Genomic DNA, 17,893 nt, shown 5'->3' on the forward strand with positions numbered 1-17,893 from the left:
TCTTGGACGTTTCACTACCAAATTCCTTATTTTTTTGCATATGTTAAGAAACCACCATTTCTCTAGTCCTTCACTGTGCATGTGTTCACCGTGACGAGCAGCGGAAAGCAGCACTGACCACGAATGCTTCACCCTGCTCCCCTGGGCCCAGGAGAGGCAGGCGATGTCTTTGCCGGCTAAGCCAACCTCTGGCTGGTAGGAGGACTAGCCAAGCTTGTGACAACACCCTTTCCAGCAGTCCCTCTCCCCTCTACATCACGCTGGGTTGTAGACAAAGCTTCTCCAGACAGGCAGCACCATGGCAAGCACATCTGAGTCTCACACGCTCCTTTACTTCTCTCTTGCTTCTGGATTTACTAAAAGTTGGCAGGAAGCCTAAGACAGTAACATAGTTCACTACTATATATAATGTTTAACTTGCAGCAGGATAAGGCTCATTCTTCTGTTTCTCAAATGGAAAACATCAGAGAAAGTTTCATGCACAATTTATCATTTAAGATAATAAGATAAAACACTGACTTTTGGCAAATCGCATTCACTGAAGAAGTATTTATAAGCATTCAAGGAAATTAAACAGCAAGGTTGGGATTGAACTGCAGGTATTAGGTTATATTTTTATATTTACTCATAAATAGCTCTCAGATTACTACTGTTGAAAACAGCCACCTAGCGAATTCAAACCTCTGAGCACTAAATTCCACCCCTCGCCTCTGTGTATCACATTTTTAAGAATTATCATTAAAATCTACATTCATCACACAAAATCTTCACTCACATCAACAAAAAAATTCCCCACACCAAAATCAAAATAATATCATCACAAAACCAACAAAAAGTGGACAATTTACACACAATCCACCCCTCGTCCCTTCACCACAATTACAACAATAAAAATTCCCCACTTATCAAGCAGCTCTTAACTCTCTAGCTGCGTTCAGTCCATGTTTTGCCCGTTACCTCTCTCAGTTACTATCCTTATCTCAAATTCCTCACACTGCCCGCATTCTCCACCAAAAAGACTGTGATGGGTTGACCCTGGCTGAACGCCAGGTGCCCACCAAAGCCGTTCTATCACTCCCCCATCCTCAGCTAGACAGGGGAGAGAAAAATATAAGAAAAACTTGCGGGTCGAGATAAAGACAGGAGAGATCATTCACTAATTACCGTCACGGGCGAAACAGACTCAGCTTAGGGAAAATTAGCTCAATTTATTACAAATCAGCCAGAGTAAGGTAATGAGAAATAAAACGAAATCTCAGAACACCTTCCCACCACCCCTCCCTTCTTCCCGGGCACAACTTCACTCCCGGATTTCTCCACCAAGCCCCCCCAGCGGCACAAGGGGGACAGGGATGGGGTTTATGGTCATCACACGTTATTTTCTGCCGCTTCACCTCCTCAGGGTGAGGGCTCATCACACTCTTCCCCCGCTCCAGCGTGGGGTCCCACCCACGGGGTCAGTTCTCCACAAACTTCTCCAACGTGGGCCATTCCCACGGGCTGCAGCTCTTCACGAACTGCTCCAGCATGGGTCCTTTCCACGGTGTGCAGTCCTTCAGGAGCACACTGCTCCAGCGCGGGTCCCCCACAGGGTCACAAGTCCTGCCAGAGAACCTGCTCCACGGGCTCCTCTCTCCGCAGATCCACAGGTCCTGCCAGGAACCTGCTCCAGCGCAGGGTTCCCACGGGGTCACAGCCTCCTTCGGGAACCCACCTGCTCCGGCGTGGGGTCCTCCACGGGCTGCAGGTGGATATCTGCTCCACCGTGGACCTCCCTGGACTGCAGGGGGACAGCCTGCCTCACCAGGGTCTTCACCACGGGCTGCAGGGGAATCTTCACTCCAGCACCTGAAGCATCTCCTCCCCCTCCTTCTTCACTGACCTTGGTGTCCGCAGGCTTGTTTCTCTTACATGTTCTCACTCCTCTCTCCAGCGGCTGTTTCTCACTCTCCCAACTTTTTTTTCCTTCTTAAAAATGTTATCACAGAGGCGTTACCACTATCACTGATTGGCTCGGCCTTGGCCAGCGGCGGGTCCGTCTCAGAGCCGACTGGTATGGGCTCGCTCTCTCTCGAACACAGGGGAAGCTTCCAGCAGCTTCTTACAGAAGCCACCCCTGTAACCCCCCCCCCGCCCCCCCCCCCCCCGCTACCAAAACCTTGCCACATAAAACCAATACATTAGGCAAGCTGGCAAACATTATCAGCCATCAGATACATAATGGCTTTCCAAAAACATGTATAATCTAACTCCATTCCCCAAAGAAGGATAGGTGATCCATTGCCTAATGCTTCTGATTAACAATTTACAGCTTTTACAGCAGTCAACATATAGGAAATAGCGAGACATTCATGAAGGTACATATGACATTTCTTCTATATAAAATATGAAACAGTTGGCTCATTAGATAACTGCCTGCACCCTTACTTGCCTTACTACTTAAGTTTACAATTTAGAGAAACAAACTACTCGGGTACCATTTAACAAGAATCTGAGTTTATTGCCAAGCTCTCATTACTCTTCCTCATATTAAAAAAAAAAAAAAAAAATCTAGAGGGGACAATAATTGTGTCTTTGGCACACCAGCTTTCCTTTTATTTTTCTGTTAACTACCAAATGTTGTTGCAGTCATTTAAGTCATTAGAAATCCTGCCTTAATTTCATGAACTTCCAAAGTCACTTGGCTTTATGTTATTTATACTAAGTTCTCTCAATCCTGAGGGGTTTTCTTTAATTTTTTAAGTACTCAAGATAAAGAAGATGAAGAGACAACTTTGCAGTCATACCCTGGTTAATGATAAACTTTTACTACTAGCCTCACCCCAGAAACTACTTACAATTTTTACTTACCTTCAAAAAAACCCAACCAAAAAAAAAAAACCCCAAACCACCCGCTTTTTCAGATTAGAGCTTTAAATGCTAAATAAAAGCCTAGAAGATAATTTTCCTTCATTTTTTCAAAGGAGTGTCAGCATGGAAACATACTCTTACTAAAAAAACCCTCCAATTAGAACAATTTCCAAAGTAATTTTAACACCTCAAATTTAACATGAAATCTAAGGAACAACCAACAGCTGTTCTAAATTCAGCAAGAAGATTGGAAGCATTCACTTTTGAATGTCTTTAAATGAAAATTTCTACTAAGCTTGTATTAATCTAGATGCACAGAAATGTGCAAACCAAGACAGTGCCATAACTAAAAAAAACCCCAGTGGAGAGTACCACTATTAGCTCATTTTTGATTGAGGGAGTTAAATGAAAAAAACTTGTTTTTTCTTAATTTATATTTTTTAAAGAAAAATACTAAGGATTGCACTTGGTAACCCAATTAATTTCATATTTAAGCTAAACTTAAGTCTGTGTGTAGCCATATCAGGTCTACCATGTATTTGTCCACTGCCCCACAGAGAAAAGGATAAAAGCAATGGACATAAGCAGCACCCCACATCTGTTAGCAGTAGTACTCCCAACACATACACCAAAACACAAAACGTTGTCATTTTCCAGTTCAGGATTTAAATAACAGTTTCTTCGATGACACAGTTGAAATACATGTAAAGTACTGTAACTCTGAAAACAGCCCAGCTTTTAGGCACACATCCAGCAGTGAAGTCCCACAGCACAGGCCCTGAAGTGCATGTTATTAATTCAAACACCAGCCTGCACCCAGTCCTCTGACACACAATTTAGTCCATCAGTATGCTCAAAACCAAGCGTGAGCACATACACGGTCTAACAACCCACCCCAGCAAATATCAGAGTTCAGGATCAACACAATCCACAAATCTGTAAACCAATTTGAGTTTGGCAACTGCACCAATTGTGCTACTTTCAAAAGAAGGTTATCATGCTTAAGATTATACAGTATAAAAAAAATTGAAAATCCAACCCCTTAATTCAACTTAATTGTTGGCTCCATCTTCCAGGCAGCTCGCAGCATATTCAACAGCAGCTATGGGTAAGCTCCCATTTTTTCTTATTTCTAAGTGTAATGTGAATGGTGTCGGCTAACTTAAATCACCAGATTGTTCACAGAGACTACCTATAGACTTACTTTATCATTTCCAGCCTTAAACAAACAAAGTTCTCAGGCAAATCACACTCTGAAATTAGTAAGAATAACACCACCACGAAAAAAAGGCTCATCACCTTCACAATCCCATTTTATGCAAGAGCAAAGGATGACATCATTTAGACTACTGGAGAACAGCAGACAGCAGATGTTGTTCCTATTGCACCATTATTCATAAAAGATACTGCGTCATGACAGAGCAATTCTTGAAACTGAAAGAAAAATTCAAGAGAAGTGCACTAAGCCATGCAAAGATGTTAAACTAAACATTTCAATCGTACCTGAGGAGACAACATTGAAAGAGATCCTTCAATTAAAAAAAAAAAAAAAAAAAAGGTTTTTTTACCCAAGAACAGCCACAGAAACAAAGTCTTAAACAAGAGAGATACATTTTTATGCTAAAAAAAGTCCCATAGAAACTACTCTGGGAAACAGTGTAGAGGGCTTAATTTATGGCCCATCAGTGTGAAAGAGCCAAACTTGTACATCACTGCCACCACCATTTATAAGGCCATTATTTTTCAAGCCTATCCTAAAAAAAGACCACAATATTTACACTTCCACACACTGTATTTGGAAAAAAGTTCCAACTGAAGTTCTGAAAGTTAGGGCATCTTTATAGCAATAAAAAAATAAAGGAAATTTTCTGTCCATTTACCTAACACAAGCAAATAGCCACTTTAAAATAATGTTATTATTCTGGTTAGTGCTTTGTATTGTCATGCAGGTAGACTACTCCACAGAAGCAGGAACTGAGATCCTAAAGGGCATTAGAGACTTGAGAAATGTTACAAGCAACACCAGTTTAAAGGGAATCTTTTCTTTCAGTTTAGGTATTGGACAAACTTACACAGACAGTAGCTAAGGACCTGAAGCAATCAACACCTGGCTGTTATCAATCCTGGTGCTCACACAACCCCTTATTTATGGAAACACACATCCTTTCCCCCCATCCTTCCCCTATTATCATCTTTTCTCTGATTTTTATCCTCCTACATCAGCAGGATCTCAGAATAATAGCTGTCATTTTGTTTACAATTTAATTCCTGGGATTTAAAACTAACAAAGGAAGAAAAGATGGCATCTCCTACGGAAACATAAGAACAGGAGCAGTTATTTTAAGAACATGTGCCACTATGGCCTGAGTGAAGCAGGTGGGGACAGGGAGTGAAATGACTGGGGTGGGAGGAACATTTAAGACATGCACATTCCTACCCTTGGCCAGCACAAGGACTGCCACATTGGGGATGGAAGAAAAAAAAAAACCAAAACAACAAAAAACCCACAAAGAACCAAAACATCCAACTATTTTTGAGCCTTTATACCAAAAGCTTTGTTTTCCTTGAATAGAGGAGAGGTTCTTACCATGTGTTGCTTCATTTTCTGTGCTGAACAATACCATAAAACACATACTTGCAACAATATTGATCAAGATACTATCTTCAAAAAGCCACTCCTGTATTATCCAAGATGTTTACATTGATGTTCTTAACAGCAGACATCTCAGGAACATAACCAGAGCCTGCTTTGAGATAGTCCCTGCAATAAAATATATCCACTACAAGACAGCCAGCTGTCATATCACAGCACTTCAGCCAATAAGCCACTAATATGCTACCCAGCCCTCTGGCACTGATAACAATTTTCACTTAAAACCAATGTTCAATAATAAGTTTAATCAAAAAATCAGGTCACTATCTCCAAATGTAATAGATACTTGGAAGAAAAGATATTCCTGAGAAGTGACGGGTGTATTTTTTTCCCCTCCCTTGCCAACCAAGTAATATGTATCTTTACAGAAAACCACAAGACAACACTACCTTCTGTACCATCTGCTTTGGGACATAAATTAATTTCATCAGGCTAATAGGCATATTTTTCCATTTGTTCCACCCGGCAGGTCTGTCATAGGAGCCTGGCAACCTGCTCTGTACCACACAGGCACACAAAAATGTAACCCCCCTGTAAAATGGGTATAACCAAGAGCCATAGCAAGTCCAGTATTTCATCCCAAACTAGTTGTGTCTTGGTTTCAGGCATGTCCTTCTGAGACACTGAAAGGGGAACATTAACAGAAAGCTGCTACTTCAAGTTTATTTCTTTTAGTGAGGCTGGTGGAAAAGGAAGAAATGTAACGTTTGCGAGCTCACACTACAGTCTCTTAGAGCAATCTTTCTAAGGATGGTTTCACAAAACATTCTAAACCTCATCTCGTAAAAAAAGAACTTCCCAAAATTTTTTATGGTGAAATCTGACATTATTTTAATATTGTTTGTACAGCACAATTAGACTTGTACAGTTAAAAGGCATATCATAATGCAGGTAAGGTATCTTCTCCTGCCTTTTCAAATTCCTGCCCTTAGGCAATTAGATACATGGTATGATTAAAAAAAAAAAAAAAAAAAGAAAGGAAAAAAAAAAGGCAAGCAAACAAAATATTTTGTACACCTCCAGCACAGGAAATGTACCTATTTGGTCCCCAGAGGAAGATTAACACAAAACTGACCACCAGATTGTTAACCATGGAGATTTTTTACATATGGAATAGGAGGAATTTATACCCAGAGCAGTCACATACCCTTCACTCACAGCTAACTCCAAAGCAAAGGTTCGATACTGTTCACAAAAAACATGAAGACTGCAGGTGCTGAGGGACTCTAAGACATCAGCCTCTTGTCTCCCACCACCAGGCACAGCAGTCAGAATTGCTCTGAGTCCAAATCGTAAAGCTTAAATATCTATGGATTGGGCATGTCAAACTTACATGTGCTGTTGCTCAAAAGATGAGCAAGACCTGGCCACTTTTAGAGCGTGACATAGGACCACTTACAGATTTGTCCAGCACTTCATCCACTACTCAATTACCCACAAAAATCTCTTTTTCATATTAGCTACTTAAATGCAGTAGACTACAAGGAAATAACATCTTTAAAGCACAGTGATGGTTACTTACACCTTTAAGAAACACATGCCCAAAAAATCAGCAAGATGCCCATAACAAGCTAAATTATCACAGACTTCTACTCTTTCATTTCCGTGCTCTCACAACGTACAACTTTCTCAAAGGGACCATCCCGAGGGAGACTAATGGCTACTGCTCTCACCCAGGATCATACTTGGTGTCCTCACCACAAAAGCTCCTCGCTTTGCTACAGTACATTCAAAACTTCTTTTGTGTATTTTCTTCTGTCAGTGGAATGTCACAGGAAAAGCTTTTAATCTGAAACAAACCTGAGCACCACCGATGAGCCCCCACTGCAAACCACAGCAAGGTTCCTCAGTGCAAGCCTTGCAGCCTGGTGCACGTACCAGGCAGAGGACCGAAGGGGAGCACCTTTCCTCTGCAAGGCCTGAGGAAGTTTCTGGCTCCCAGGCAGTAACTCTGGCTCCACGCATCCTTCACACCACAGAGAGCAAGCACATAGCGGGGTCTGAGGGGAATGACACACACACTGACTGACCAGAGAGCTGCTCCCCAGTGGAAGATACATCGGCCAACTTCTGTTCTCTCTCGATGAGCCACTAACCTCAGGCCCTGTCCTCCAGCCACTTATTTACTTCTCATGGCTTGTAACACAACGTCTTTGAGACTCCTACATACCTGCCAAACTTGACTGAAATGGTAGACTAAAAAATGATGAGAGTACAGGAGAAGTAGTAATCAGATCATCTTCCCCTCCTTGTTTCTCCGGAGAGCAATCTAAATAGAGATAAACAAGTACTAACACCCTCACCAATTCTCCTGAACTGGGACAGTGCACAAAAGCTCTTAAAAGAGCCTTTTCCTGCTGTCGTTTGCTAACTAATAGAGAAAACAAGGCCACGCAGATCCTTGCAAATCATAGCTCACAGCTGAAACACATCAATTGATTTCAATATTCAGAATAAAAAGATCAGGGTTAAGGCCTCAACTGTAAGACAACAGTAGAGAAAGAGGTTCAACCTTGCCACAGACATGGGAAGGGCACCACGAAATGCCATTACGTGACCCCCTTTTTTTTTAAAAAAAAAAAAAAAAACAAACCCAAAATAATGTTGTTGACAAGAGCAGACTTTCTATGAATGGCTCTTCCAAAGAACCCTGCAGGAAATACATTTACGTACTATTTTGTACCCAAACTACGATGCTGCATCACAAATATTGTGACATTGGGCAAGACACACTTCCAAAGCCAGGAGCTGCCAGACGCACCAGAAACTTTCTCTAACAGCTCCTGCAGCTTTGAAAGGACACCCACCGCTACCTTTCAACAGCTGTAACCAGGGGAGCCCACAGAGCCCCCCAAAACTGCATCGGACGCTTGCAGAAAGCTGAGGAGACCCGAGGCAGAAAAGGCCACCTTCAAGAAGGGCTGCCTGCGAGAAGTTTGTATCACCCGGTTTCGCTCTTGTCTCGAGGGCAACTCTTACGCAGCCGCCTCGACCAGCGTTACAAAACGGTTCGAGGCGCACTGAAGGGCGAACAGGTACGCGCCTCCGGCGAACCGCCCGCGGCCCCGCGCTCTGCCGCGGCCACCGGCGGGCAGGGCCAGCGGCTGCTCCCTGAGGGGAGGGAAAGCGGCTCCCTCCCGCGCCCCCGCCCGGGGTCTCGCTGGCCGCCGCCCCGGCGGGCTGCGGCTGGGGGGAGCGGGGGGGGCAGACGCGAGAGGCGGGAGAAGCCCTGAGGGGAGCCAGGGGGCGGGGGGGCTCCCCGCCCTGCCCCGGCCCCTCAGGGCGCGGCGGGAAAGGGGTCAGCGCCCCGCCGGCCGCCCCCCACTCACCCAGCAGCGCCCGGAGGTGCTTGAGGCGGGTGAGTACGTCCCGCTTGGGGTCCAGCGCCTTCTGGGTGGATTTCCTGACATCGGCGTGGCCCTTCCTGGAGAACATCCCGGCTCGGGGCGGGCGGGCGGCGGCCGAGGGAGGGGAGGGGAAGGGAAGAAGGGAAGGGAAGGGAAGGGGCTCCCCTCGGGGCCGCGGCGGGCGCGGGCCGCGCGCGGCTGCCGTCCGCGGGAGGGGCTGAGGGCCCGGCGGCCGGGCAGGTGCGGGGAACGGGCGCCCGCAGCCCCGCCCGCTACGGCCGCGCCGCCCCGGGCTGCGAGGAGGGAGGAGAGGGAAGAGGATGGGAGCGTCCCCGCCGGGCGACAGAGCTCGCCGACCGCCACCGCCCGCCGCCGCCGCGCTGGTGGGCGTGCCAGCAGGGAACCGGCCGGCCCCGCCGCCGGCCGCCCGCCCGCCCCCCGCCCGGGCCGCCGCACTGCGCAGCCGCGCCGCAGCCGCGCGGGAAGACTACAGCCCCCGGCGTGCCTCGCGGCGGGCGGCTCCGGGGTGGGGCAGCCCGGGAGCTGGAGGCGCCGCGGCTCGCGGGGCGCCGTCGCCTTTGGCGTCACCCTGGCGTCGCCCTGACGTCGCCCCCCGGGGCCTCCCCGCCCAGGCGGCCGTCTGTCAGCGCCGGGGGCGCTCTGTAGGGGCAACCCCTGCCCCCCCGGGGCTGCCGCTCTCCCCAGCCGGGCCGGGCCGGGCCGGGCCGCGGGCTGCCAGCGCCTGGTGGGCCCGTCGCACCCCTGGGCCCACCCGCGGCCTGTCGGCAACGGCTTTGGCCCTCCAGCTCAGCAGCCGGGTCATTTCTGTCCGGGCTCAGAGGCCACAAGCCTCCCGCAGCAGCGCCCGTGGTCGGCGAGACCACCGAAGGTGGCGGTGCCAAGGCCACGCTGGGCGGAAGGTCCAGCTTTGCGTGGGGCTCGGGACAGCGATGGCCACGCTGTCCGAAAAGCAGATTTGTCACCCGGTGCGCAACGAGCCAATAATCACACACTCGGGAGAGACATTCTTTGTTTTGTATTTGCGCAAAGGTGGGTGCGAGGTGGTAATGCCACAAAGTCAGCCAGCCCTGCGGTTGAACAAGCAAGCACTTTATACAGTTTTAGATTCGCCTACTCCCTTCCCCAAGTCGTTCTTGGTAGTCGCTTATCTGCCACCATTTCTGTTGGGCTAAGGTTTTCTCTGCTTCGAATTAAAAGTACAGTGTTCTTTTATTCTACAGCACATGTTCAAGGGGCGGTGGTGGTGGTAAGCCTTCTAGCTCTTAAATTGAGTCGGTGGTCGCTATCTCTCCCTGTCGCCTTTACTTTCCCCCTAGTTCATGCCGCTTTGGCTATCCTTCTGGAGCAGGATGTTGCCTTTTTATTGGTCTTGGGTATACTGGCTGGCAAAGCCTGCATACTTTATACAAAGTAACCAGGCCTACATAGTGAAACTATTGAGTAATGGTCCTCCTGGGAGGACAATGCATGGTGTTTAACCCTAAATTGAGCAGTGTCACCACAGTTAGGCTGTAACTCACAGCGGAGCTGGGAGAGCTGTGTGAATACCAGAGGCAGGGCGGTGCGCCAACGTGTTTGAAATGGATGTGTTTGAAATGGACATGCCAGTTGGGAACTGGAGTCTAGCCACGCTTGGTTTTATTAATGGGAAAAACCTTCAGGTTTTGAGAACTGCTTGCACTGTAAATATCTAAACAAGTGCTGTCTTTACTCCCATGACACATCGGAAAGGTAAAAGACAGAGCAGATTCATCGTTACACAACAAAAGCAGGATTTGCCCCAGAATTAGAAGCCAGCAGGGTTTCAGTTACAGGCCCTCAGATCCTCTCACTAAAAATCCGGGGTAGAAAAGTAAATTTTTCATAAGTTCCAAGGCAGGATGAGGTCCTAAAAAAGAAAAAAATGTGTTTCAGAGAAATAAATTGCATGTGTACTTCTTAGTTTTTAGCAAAATTACTTAAAAATTAAGTAATGTCATATATTTATAGAAATTATTTTTCAGCCATGAATCATTGTAGAAAAATAAAATGTCACAAGAATTACTATTGTTAGGGCCGGAAAGTATATCACGGCCATGTCTCGCTTCCTCTGAGCCCTCTCAGGGATCGTTTCTTCCATGAAGGCCTGGAGTCACCAAAGCAACACGTCAACAAGCCCTAAACATGTCCTGCTAGCAAAAGGACAGTCCCAGCTTCTCCACTGTAGGGACACCACCCCTGGGGTGGCCACGTGGCAAGAGAGATCAGGGCACTGGTGTGGATGAAAATTAACCTGGCAAAATAAACCAATAAATAAGTGAGCGGCAGGAGTTTGTAGTGGAAGGGGACTCTGCTGGTTGCACGACATGGTTGCGACCATGGCACAGCTTTCCCCCCTTTAAAGCACAGCTGGTTTCCAGAAAGTGGAGAGCAAAGACTGGCCGTGTCTCATAGTGCTACCCTGTAGAGTCACCAAACCTCGTGCTATTCCTGCTGCTCTTTAAGAATTCACTTCCTGGAGTCATAGGAAGACAAACAGTGCTGACATGCAGCATTTAAAAAAAGTTAATCCTTTTTCTTATACAAAAAAGTTTGAATGCATGACCTTGGAATCAGACACAGAGAATTCATTGTTGCCTAAGTCTATTGTTTTGGAGCCCGGTTAAGGCTTACAGTAATTCATATTGCATATTCTTCCCATAACGCTGTTACACAATGTCTCATTCTAGAAAAGTTATTAATCTTCAACAATTGTATAAAATTTTTGGTCACGTGTTGCAAATTGAGTATCTGCAGCTTCCTGAGAAGAACGAGTTGGGTCATTTCAGCTTTTCCCTTTCATTGCCACAAATCAATATATGCAGTTGGCTGAGGAAGCACATGGCTAAAATCTTGGCTTGCTCTTTTATTTTTTTCTTTTTTTTTTCCTTCCCTTTTATTTTAATTGACTTAGAAAAACAACAACTTACAGTTTGTACCTTCTGGCAATTTCTGATCGTTCCATGTTTTTGTCTTTTTCTGCTCTGTTGAAAAAAAAAAAAAATCATTGTTCTTGCAGATAAAGCAATTGTGATTATAGAGCTGCTCTAATGTCTAATAACTTTTGTGACAACAAAACATTTTGGTGCTTAGCACCTAACTGCATAGCTTTAGGCGCTCAGTGTTTTAAAGTTTGCCAGAAATTCTTCTCGTGAGAAACTCCACAGAATATAGATTTCATGACTTGAATTGCAGTGCTCTGGGAGGGCAGTCCTTTCTCTCCCTACTAGGTCCTGGAAAATGTGGTCATGTGAAGAGCTCAGTGAGTCAGCATCGTTTAACATTAGCATAATTAGAGTGGTTTGGGTTTTTTTTTACTTGCGCGCTTTAATCATGGATTTAAGGTTATTTGAACTCAGTTCTTGTGCATCAGTGAGCTGCAGAGATGAAAAAAGTGCCCCTGATGCTATATGTAGATGGTAAGGAGTTAATTCACTGTGGAGCAGGACATTCATACCTGGAGGTTGGAGGGTTGACACTGGTGAGCAAACATGTTGTGATATCCAGCTGCAAGCAACCAGAGGAGGTTTGAAGACCACCTTCTTGTTTCCAGCAGCGTTAAAAAAGCCTAGTGCAGGGCACGGCGACCAAGTTCAACCCTGCTGCCATTACAGTTAAAGTGTTAATGTGCTTTCTGCTTAGATGAGGACTAAATCTGATCCCTGTATCACTAGTAGCTCTTTTGAAATAAGAAATAAGCAGGCTGGTAAAGGGACAAACATTGACATAATCCAGTGGATTCCTGTGAGAAGGGGGTTTGGCCACTTGGCTGCGATGAGGAAAACTTAAAAGCTCACAGAAATTAAGATGCTTCCATATGGGGCGTGGTGAGAGACTTTGCTTCTCAAAAGTTTATTCTCCTGGCTTTCAGAGTGCATATTACTTGGAAGTACACAGTCTAATAAAAGCTTTTAAAAATTGAAGTTATCCTAAAGATTTCTGACAGTTTTCCTGTTTATTTTTTATAAGTCTTTGCATTAGCTGAATCATCACGGTACAAAACTGAATGATAAACCGTGGATGTTCTAACTTGCATTTTCTTCTGCATGTCATGTGTCATATAACATGAGACAGTATTTTGTTCTGCATGTAAATGCATGACCATGCATTGGCTAATCTTCATGGTATAAAATTCCTTCGTTTTATATTAAGAAAAAGCAGTCAGTATATCAGCAAGGTGAAAACCCATTTACCAGTTTCTTCTCTGAGTTTTAGGTAAGCAGATACATCCAAATGAATATATACCTTTAGGAACTCAGAATTATATGCAACCGACCTTTAACCTGTTAGTTAAAACATCATAAAATACAACTTTTCAAATGGTTCATTTATGAGTTGATGTAGTGTAATGCAAACCAGAAATCCCAGTAAACTTGCAGCAGTGATTTCAGCCTGTGTAGGGGAATGGCTTGTAAAATCCTATGACTTGTGTTTTCTAACAATATAATAGTTGCAATTTCCCAGAAAGTCAGATGATGCATTTCTGAAAGTTGATGCTTAAGGTAGAATAATTTCCTGAAAGAGATTTGGTCATTCAGTTTTCAGGATCTGAAGTAAAATCTGTCTAAAGCAGTCATTTAAGGGGACAAAGCAGTGATCACTTATCACAGAATTGGATTTTTAAAGGTCACAGCACAATGTGACATCCTAAGTGAGCTGAACATACAAACATAAGCACGGCAGTGGTGTGAATGGATTCAGTATTCATTTAGATAAATCACTCCCTTGTGCAGGAATCTGCCTTTTTAGCTGTGCGTGTGAGTTTGGATAACACGGTGGGCAGACCCCCACTCCTGCTGGCTCCAGTGGAGGAAGACCAGCATCACATCAGTACGGGGGAGATTTCTGGGAAGTTGTAGCACAGCCAAGACCCCACAGACAAAAGAGAAAATTATGACCTTGAGAATAATGTCACTGCAGTGTCTGCCTTGAGCAGGAAAGCCTGCCTACTACTCACAGCTCCTCTTGGCTATGTGCGGTCTTGTTGCTGTAGAGAGCTATTAGAGAAATTACTATTTCAGGCACCCATTGCATATAAGCAATACAGGTAAGGGGCAGCTCATTTCCAGTCTAAAATAGAATGGCCTAAATTATTAACATGTGTTTACGCTACAGGCAGGCACGCTATCCCTGAATTGCACAGCTCACACGTTTTGTTCCTTCCCTCTTGGAAGCAGCGTGGTACTTCCAAGGAGTAAGAGTGTCACGCCAACAGCAGTGGCCCCAAAGCAGGCACTTGCCCCTGCTTCTTCTTGCAGCCAGTCCCTGCCACTCGCGCTCAGTGCCTGCCTTTGCCACTTCTAGGACACTGTGAGGGATGCACAGGGCTGGGGAGCAGAAGCAAAGGGCACAGTATTGGTCTTTGGTCGCATTTTCTGCCCTCGCTTCTGGGCTGCCAGCTGCCCGGGCCGTGGGCTGTCGGCTAACAGGAGCCCACGAAACAGCAGCAGGACACATCCCCGGCATGTTTTGTGCTGGAGCGAGTCGCTGGGGCGTAGATTGCCTGAAGGGAGGACGCTGAGCAGTGCTGTCCCCAGAGGGCTTTGCCTTGGAAAGGAAGAGGCTTCCTGAAATTCTCCGAGACGCAAAAGCTGCAGGTCCACTGCTGCGTGCCCCAAGGAGGGATGTTTTCCCACACCCCGTGCATCCGCTTGCTTGTGCCTCTTCCCGAAGTCAGGCGTGCCCGAGGCCTGAGCACCACCCGACAGACAGAGAAAAAGCTCAGGAAGGTCCAAAGCCTGAATAGAACCGCCTGCCTGTGCAGGGACACCGCTCCTGCTGCGGGGCCGGCCGTTTGCTGCGGGTGGAGAGTGACCTCGTGAGACACCAGGGCAGGGCCTGTTAGGATCCTGTAGAGACCGCTCCATGGCAGCAGGCGCTGGCCTTGTGCTGGCTCCTGGAGGCCACAACCTGCTGGTCCTTGTGCCTTATGCACTCACCCTGCCATGGATGACTGACCCAAGAGCTGAGGATGCAAGCACACATCCCATGTCGTCCTCATTCAATTTCTAAATTTCTTTTGATGCGTTGTGTGAGAGCATACCAGTCCAGAGGAGCGAAGGCTAGCTATGGGTTCTCGGGTTTTCTTATCGTCATCTTGAAGACATGCTTACTTCCTAAACTTCACATCAGAAAGATGACACAAATCGCATTTCAATGGTCAGAGAGCAGTGACTTACCATAGTGTATAACAAAATGTATCGAACAGAACCATAGTCAAAGTAATAAAAAACCAGGATGTGCCTCATTTGCTTTAATCTTTTGACTTCGGTGGGCCAGGAGAAGCAGGAGTTGGCCTGCATTTCTGTGCTCTTAATGCATTAAGCTTCTTAGTCACAGTAGGGTGTAATCTCTGTCCTGTTTTCTTACCTGCCGTAAGCAAGGGCGGGCGGTGGCGAGAAACTCTGCCTCTTGCTGTAGAGTTTGTGGAAAGGTGAAACCCGCCGCTGCAGCTGTAAATACGGCTGCCTGAATTTCACTGGACTTGATGAACAGGCAAGGTTACTTTTCCTGTTGAGTCTGAAATTTTAATGACAGTGATTAAATTACAGAACTTCTCTGCTTACTTGTGTCAATATAACACTTTGAGCCCAGAAAAAAGGGTAGGGGAAAAGTAAATAAAAGAGACTTGCCTGCTAAATAACGTACAGGTGAGATAATAATTTCCTTAGCAAAGGATGCCAGTACTGATTACTTGTCCTTCAAACCAAATGCTTCAAATTGTATTTAGAAAGTTATTTTTTGTGTCCTGTTGCATATCCTTGCTCTGACACATCCATTAAGGCACACTAGCTTCTTATTCCTGCATTTGAATCAATTCACTTGATGCTTCTCGACTTAGGTGCAGTGTGCAGTTGCTTGGCAGAGCTTTGGTACTGTGCCAGCATGCTGCCTATGGAAATGAGACTCTGTTCTCTCAGTCTTGATATGACTAAGCGTGTGTAAAAGATTTTTCCAGCTGGCTCTGAGTTTGATGGGTTTATTTTCCTAACAGTGTTCCTATAGGGTATGAAGGTGTGGATCCCTGCACCTACAAGATACTGCTTTAGACTCCAAGGCATACGGTTAGTGCTTAATTTCTAAAATATGCCTGACTTTTCCTACATCTGGATCCTGCAAACTGCTTTCCATGGATCAACTTCTGCAAAGGTTTGGAGTTTCGCCGAGTTTATGAAAGCAAAGGTGGCTTGTCCATTTACACTCACTGAGGATCTCCCCCAGTGGCTCTCATTCGGCATCTGAAGGGTTTCTTATTGTCCCTTTGCCAGTTGCAGATGAATTAATGAGTGGCACAGGCGCCAAAGTGATGGAGGGGCTGGCAGTGCAAAGGAAGCCAGGAGAGGTGCAGCCAGTGCCCAGCTTATCTGGCGGGTGGAGAAGAGCAGTTCAAAGGTGCAGGGTGTCAGCAGAGGATGTCTCCTGAAGAAGAGTGCTGACTTGTCAGATAAGCACACTACAGCCCACAGGCTTCCCAGAAAACAGTTAATTATTTAGCATGAGTTACTTATTTAATACTTGCTTCACAGGAGTTGAATATTTACTTTAGGAAAAGCAGGCAGAACTCTTTGGTATACAAAAGTGCTTGCTCCTTGGAGGGCTTTAGTTCTGGTTTAAGCTTAAAGTGGTCTGCACTGCAACGTGCGGGTCTAGGTCAGCATGTGGACTGGAGACTAGCAGCAGCATTTTGGCTGCTTCCTTTGGGGACAGGCTATAACAGTATGTGAAGATCCTCAGTCATGGGATCAGCACGAGTTGTCTGCTATATCTAGTCATTTGCAAAAGATATAAATACAGTGGAGGAATCAAATGCCAGATACAGATGTCTGAGCGTAAAGTTGTGCAATTTCCCCATCCAGCTATAGGTACAGCACCAGGTGTGAGCCTCTGCATGCGGCAAGCGAGACGCAAGGCTTGGAGACTGGCACGGCAGGGTGAAGGTCAGTGGCCCTTCAGAGAGATCGCAGGATCTGGCCCTGGCCCTGTTTTGAGCACAACTTCCAGTAGGCTGCAGGATGGCAAACAGCGGGTGATAGCGCTGAAATAAACTGTGCTGAAATAAACCACGTGTAAAGCTGGGAGCGGGAGTGTCCCTAAGTGGAGCAGCGGTTGAGAACTGGCTTTTCTGAAGCTCCTAACTGGAAATCTGGCAGTAAAAGGGAATGGAGCTTCTGGATGCTGGGCTATTTAGGAAAAATCTGATTAAAAATTTCTAACCATTGCAGCATATGAGGCATTAAAATGTCATTCATGTAGTAAAAATGATAGACAGGAAAAAAAACACTGTCAAAAAAAGACATCAGATTTCCTTCTGCCAGAATTTCAAACAGTGTATAGAGGGAGAGAGAAGAATTTATGTCTATGGATGGAAAAAAAATCCAAAATAGAAGGAACATGGACTGCATGTCCCTTGATGCCTTCCAAAAGAAATGGCACAGAGAATGAGGAAATTTCATGGAGTAAAAATATCAACCCACTAAGGAGAGATCAAACTACACTTGCAAAAGGTTGAACTGCATGCAGAGGTTTATGGCAAGTTGTGAAAGCCCATAACCTACTGCCCTGGCCAAGATCTTTCCATGAGGAGGTGTTACGGCTCAACTTGAGACCAGACTAAGAAAGCAGAGATGGCTTACACCATAAAAGCGGGAAAATCACTACTCTGCTTCCCTGCTCCATGTGCCACGGTACAGAGATAAAGTGCTGCTTGTCTCAACCGCACTAAATCTGAGATAAGTGTTGTTTACTTCACCCCTCTCCAAGAGGAAAGGTCACTCGTGGTCTCAGTAGAGCTCTAGCAATTTCCTCCTGGCAGCATTCATCTCTGCCCGCCCGGCATCAGCGGAGGTCCCGGGAGCCCCTGCTCCCCTCCTTTGGCTGCCAAGCTGTATCCTGGCTTTTGGGGACATGCGTTAACCCTCTCCCTGCCGGCGTTTGCCCCTCTGTCTTCTCTGGAGCTCACTCTGAACAGACAGGCAGAATATGTCAGCGGTATGGTCTTAAACAG

The 17,893-nt window shown here is 46.0% G+C and overlaps 1 protein-coding gene and 1 long non-coding RNA gene across 5 annotated transcripts in view; one reads left to right on the forward strand and one right to left on the reverse strand.

Moving 5' to 3' along the window:
• The window catches only part of RALGAPA2 (Ral GTPase activating protein catalytic subunit alpha 2), a 135,085-nt gene extending 125,843 nt beyond the window's left edge, over window positions 1-9,242 (reverse strand). For all 4 annotated transcript variants that reach the window (XR_012651570.1, XM_075035273.1, XM_075035271.1 and 1 more), the window contains exon 1: window positions 8,833-9,242. Coding sequence is in view for 3 of the 4 variants with exons in the window: in XM_075035273.1 (XP_074891374.1) it covers window positions 8,833-8,938 (106 nt within the window). In the remaining variant the exon portion in view is untranslated. The remainder of the gene's footprint in view (window positions 1-8,832) is intronic.
• The window catches only part of LOC142034291 (uncharacterized), a 108,973-nt gene continuing 99,818 nt past the window's right edge, over window positions 8,739-17,893 (forward strand). The window contains exon 1 of the long non-coding RNA XR_012651572.1: window positions 8,739-8,861. This is a non-coding gene — a long non-coding RNA (uncharacterized LOC142034291). The remainder of the gene's footprint in view (window positions 8,862-17,893) is intronic.

The sequence above is a fragment of the Buteo buteo genome, chromosome 9 (genome assembly GCF_964188355.1).
Source record: "Buteo buteo chromosome 9, bButBut1.hap1.1, whole genome shotgun sequence".
In the NCBI taxonomy this organism is placed as follows: domain Eukaryota; kingdom Metazoa; phylum Chordata; class Aves; order Accipitriformes; family Accipitridae; genus Buteo; species Buteo buteo.